General features: G+C 30.9%; 1 protein-coding gene across 1 annotated transcript; it reads right to left on the reverse strand.

The window, feature by feature from the left end:
• Nucleotides 1–915: 915 nt before the first annotated feature.
• Nucleotides 916–4,183, reverse strand: LOC139494763 (uncharacterized). The gene is made up of 4 exons (XM_071282962.1): nt 4,076–4,183; nt 3,472–3,549; nt 2,104–2,250; nt 916–1,177 (listed from the first exon to the last, which is right to left on the reverse strand). The coding sequence occupies exons 1-4, from the start codon at nt 4,116–4,118 to the stop codon at nt 1,020–1,022; spliced, it is 426 nt and encodes a 141-aa protein (XP_071139063.1). The 5' UTR covers nt 4,119–4,183; the 3' UTR covers nt 916–1,019.

Consider the following 4,183-nt stretch of genomic DNA (forward strand, 5'->3'; position numbering starts at 1 on the left):
ATTATAAAGAAAATACGAACTACTAAAATGTTGTATAATAAAACAACACCAACAAACTTCTAGAGATACAGAAAAAGGACATGCGAAATTAAAGAAGACTTGATTCAGATATCCTTACATGGTACAGGGATTATATAGGAGGATGCAGAACCTGTTTGCTGTATGCATAAACACCCGTCGTTCCTGTCTACACCACTATAGATATGTCATAAATTTTAGCAAACAATAAAAACTTAAACATAGCAAAAGTGATCATCAAGACAAGATCTACAAATACGTCTTATATTTTGTCGATATTGTTAGTAGTCTCTGTAGACGTAGTGGCCCTTGATTGACCATTTATATACAATTTTTTTGTGCGTTGGACAAAATTTAAAAAAAACAGTAATCAGAAGAAATTAACGGAGATATTTTTATCATGACTTATACATGTTATCATCTAGTCTATCTAGTTTGAGAGAGCCAATAAATTATCAGATATACACATGCATATGGGCGGGCAACACGAACCCTAAGAGACTCTTGTCAAAAATATTCGGCTGTTAATCTGTAAAAGGATTGCTCTATTTCTGATACCGCCAGAAAATGAGAAAAAGTAGAAACTGCATAACAACTATCTTTTAATATTTATCATGCATTCACTGTTACTAATTGTTAAACGACGAACGGTGACCTCTAGTTGTTGATGTCTATATCATTCGGTCTCTTGTGGTTAGTTGTCTCATTGACAATCATACCACATCTTTTTTTACATTTATTATATTTCCTACAGTTGAAGTTATATCAGAGATATTTTAAACTCAGTCAAAATGAGAAAGGATCAATGAATGCACTTTGGTTTTTTTCTTGCTTTCATTAAAAAATAAAAACACCGTTATGTACTAAATGATTTTATCATGTGGTACAAAGACCTGATATGCATTGTGAAAAGTTCATGAAAATGATGATTATATTCACCAGACTAGAAATTAATTATTCACATTTTTTGTGTAGCGGATGTCGTGCTACCTGGTTTGGTTCTAATCAATAAATAAAAGGCTACACAAAATTGTCATTATGAAAGTTGTATATACAGTACTAGACCTAACGGGATTTCCATGATTTAGATTACAATAGTCATCATCGCATGTCGTCTGCTTTACATCAGATCCTCCTGTTGAGCAACCTCTAATGACGTCTGAAAAATGACAAAGCGTATATGAATTAACAAAAAAGAATTTAAGATATCTTATAAAGTACACACGTATACGGTTTATCTTATGAAAGCTAAATTAAATAAGATATCTTATATATTACATGATATGTCTCGAACATTTGCCACTGGACGTTAAGCAACAAACAATTAATCAATTTAAGTTCGAATAAACCGGCTTGCAATAAAAATGTGTTACATTTTATCAGAACTTTGTATCAGTTGTAACGTTTAATTAAAGCAGACGTTCAAAAGATAATTGTAGAATACAAACAGTATTCAATCACCAACGCTTTATTTACAATATTAAGCATCTTGGATTCGATAAGTGTCTCGGGTATATAAAATGCAAAATCACAAAAAAACACTCCGAGGAAAATTAAAAAAAGAAAGTCCCCAATCAAAAAGCAAAACCAAAAGCTCAAACACACCAAACAAATGGACAAAAACTGTCATATTCCTAACTTGGCACAAACATTTTCCTATGTAAAAAATGGTGGATTAAACCTGGCCTTATGAAAAGAATTTCATACATACATACATGACATACTTTATCAAGTAGACCATTTGTTCGTGACATTAGATAATATATATTAGGACTTACCTTATGACTATAACGTCACGATTCTCATTGATTTTACATAAATAAGATTTATTTGCATTTAATACTCAGAATAAAACTTTTGTCGTATCTATTATTGAATAAATTACTTATCAAAATATCTTTATAAGGACAAAGATATATCGTCTTGCTCGTGGTCCTGTTATAGATTTTCGATCAGCTATACTGAGGCTCGGGTTCAATACAGCTAACCTCGAATCTATAACAGGGCCAATACAGAAACAGCCACATAATAACACTATATCATTAACACTTTTTTTGTATTCGGTACATCATTTTCATAATGTACCTGTAACACCGTCGTGCTCAATGGCCCTCGTGATACAAGAACCAGGACACCAAACAAGCGGGAAATACTGCATCGCAACAGATAAACTAGTTCTTTGTGTACAATAAGTTGTTGTCCAGCTGGTACATTTGAAACATTTCCTGCTACCTGAAATGAGAATATAACGTCGCCTTTTATATCCTACTTTATCAAATACAACTCAATGCTACGTTTCCTGTGAAAAAACATTACAAAGTAGTGTACAAACAATTTATTTAAAAACTGGAAAGTATATTGTGTAAATTAACTCACAAAAAAATAAGAAAAATATTAAATAATTGCATTTTTTAAAAGTTTCAAACATAATTTAGAAAGTTACGCTTTAAATAAGTTGACTTTTCGAAACAGTTTTCATTATGTATATTGTTGAATAATTTTTTTAGTCGATTCGTCCATATCAAAATACTTTTTTTATCTGTTGAGGCATATGATAGAAAGATTTTATATCAAATGCACTAAATCTGGGGTCCAACGTCCGTAAACTTTTTAATCTTTAAACTTCTATTTTGGAACCACATAAAAGGATCAATATATTATTTTTTTTATTTTTCTCCATTGTTGAAGCATATGACAAAAAGATCATAACATGTAATTTTTCATATCTCATGTATTATCAGCCCTCGGTAAATATCAGCCCTCGATCCATGCAGCTCTTGGGCTGATATTGAACATAGGGCTGATAATACATGCGATATGAAAAATGCCATGTAATAAAATGATAATATGGTATCCATGGGTTTTACTCATTGTTGATCTATGTCTATAGATATAAGAAGTTGTTGTATAAGTGCTATGCAAATGAGACAACTCTCCATCTTAATCCAAATTTGTAAAAGTAAACCATTATATGTCCAAGTAAGGTCTTCAACGCGGAGCTTTGGCTCACAACAAACAGTCATAAATGAAGGGCCCAAAATATGACATGCCCATTATTGCTTAAGTCCACTTCATTATAACTTGATTGATAGTTGTCCCATTGGCAATCATACCAAATGTCATTATTTTTAAATGTTTGTTTCTAAAAGTTATCACTTGGTATGTCTCTTAAACTAAATATGAAGCAACGTCGACATGCAAATCTGCTGTTACGTAGTAAAAATTTTAAATATGATTTTTGTTGTAGAATTACATAGCTTCGTTGATATCTATATAAAAAGTAAAATCATAAAAATACTGAAATCCGAGGAAAATTTAAAAAGGAAAGTCTATAATCCAATGATAACATCAAAAGCTCAAACACATCTGATTCAAATGTTACTACTGTCATATTCCTACAATTTCCTTTCGTCAATCCTCCCTCCCCTAAAAAAATAACTATACGTGCATTACCTATCGGCCGAATAGTGGTCGCCACATTACCATTTGATGGTGTATTGATGTTGTTGGCAGACAATGCCGTGAAGCAAACTGTTAAATAAAAAAAATAATAAAAAAGATTATCAAAAACTTGATTTAGTTGTGCTAGACATTTTCATCAAACTAGGTGCATACAAACGTTAACAGTTAAACTAAAAAATACAGATGACGATGAAAAGAGTATCATTTCGGAAAATATAGAAACAATAATAATACATATAAAACATTAAAACATGCATATTCTTCTTATAATGTAAGAGCTTTGAGTATACACTTACAACACATTTCAACATTTACTTTCGAAACACTTTATATTCTATTTGTCAACTTTAAGGGTCTCTCTCTCTCACACAATAATATAAATCATCACCGTATATGGATATCAATTCTCGAAAAGGTGAAATGGGAAGAGATAAAACGGTTTTTTTTAATATATTAATTTTACTTAGTAGCAAATAATATTTCTTTTACTTGTTTAAAGGTCCATCTTCAAGACAAACGGCACACATATAAAGTAGACCGTACTCACTTTTTGTAATTGATTTCAAAAGAACAGTCATGTAATCAATATACTCACCGAAATTGAAAACAAACATAATCTGATTAAAATACGTCTTCATACTTAAATTTTTTCCTAGATGAAAAATTTTAGTCTGGTATTTATCGGCTCAGATCTGCAACAATA

The sequence above is a fragment of the Mytilus edulis genome, chromosome 11 (genome assembly GCF_963676685.1).
Source record: "Mytilus edulis chromosome 11, xbMytEdul2.2, whole genome shotgun sequence".
Lineage (NCBI taxonomy): Eukaryota > Metazoa > Mollusca > Bivalvia > Mytilida > Mytilidae > Mytilus > Mytilus edulis.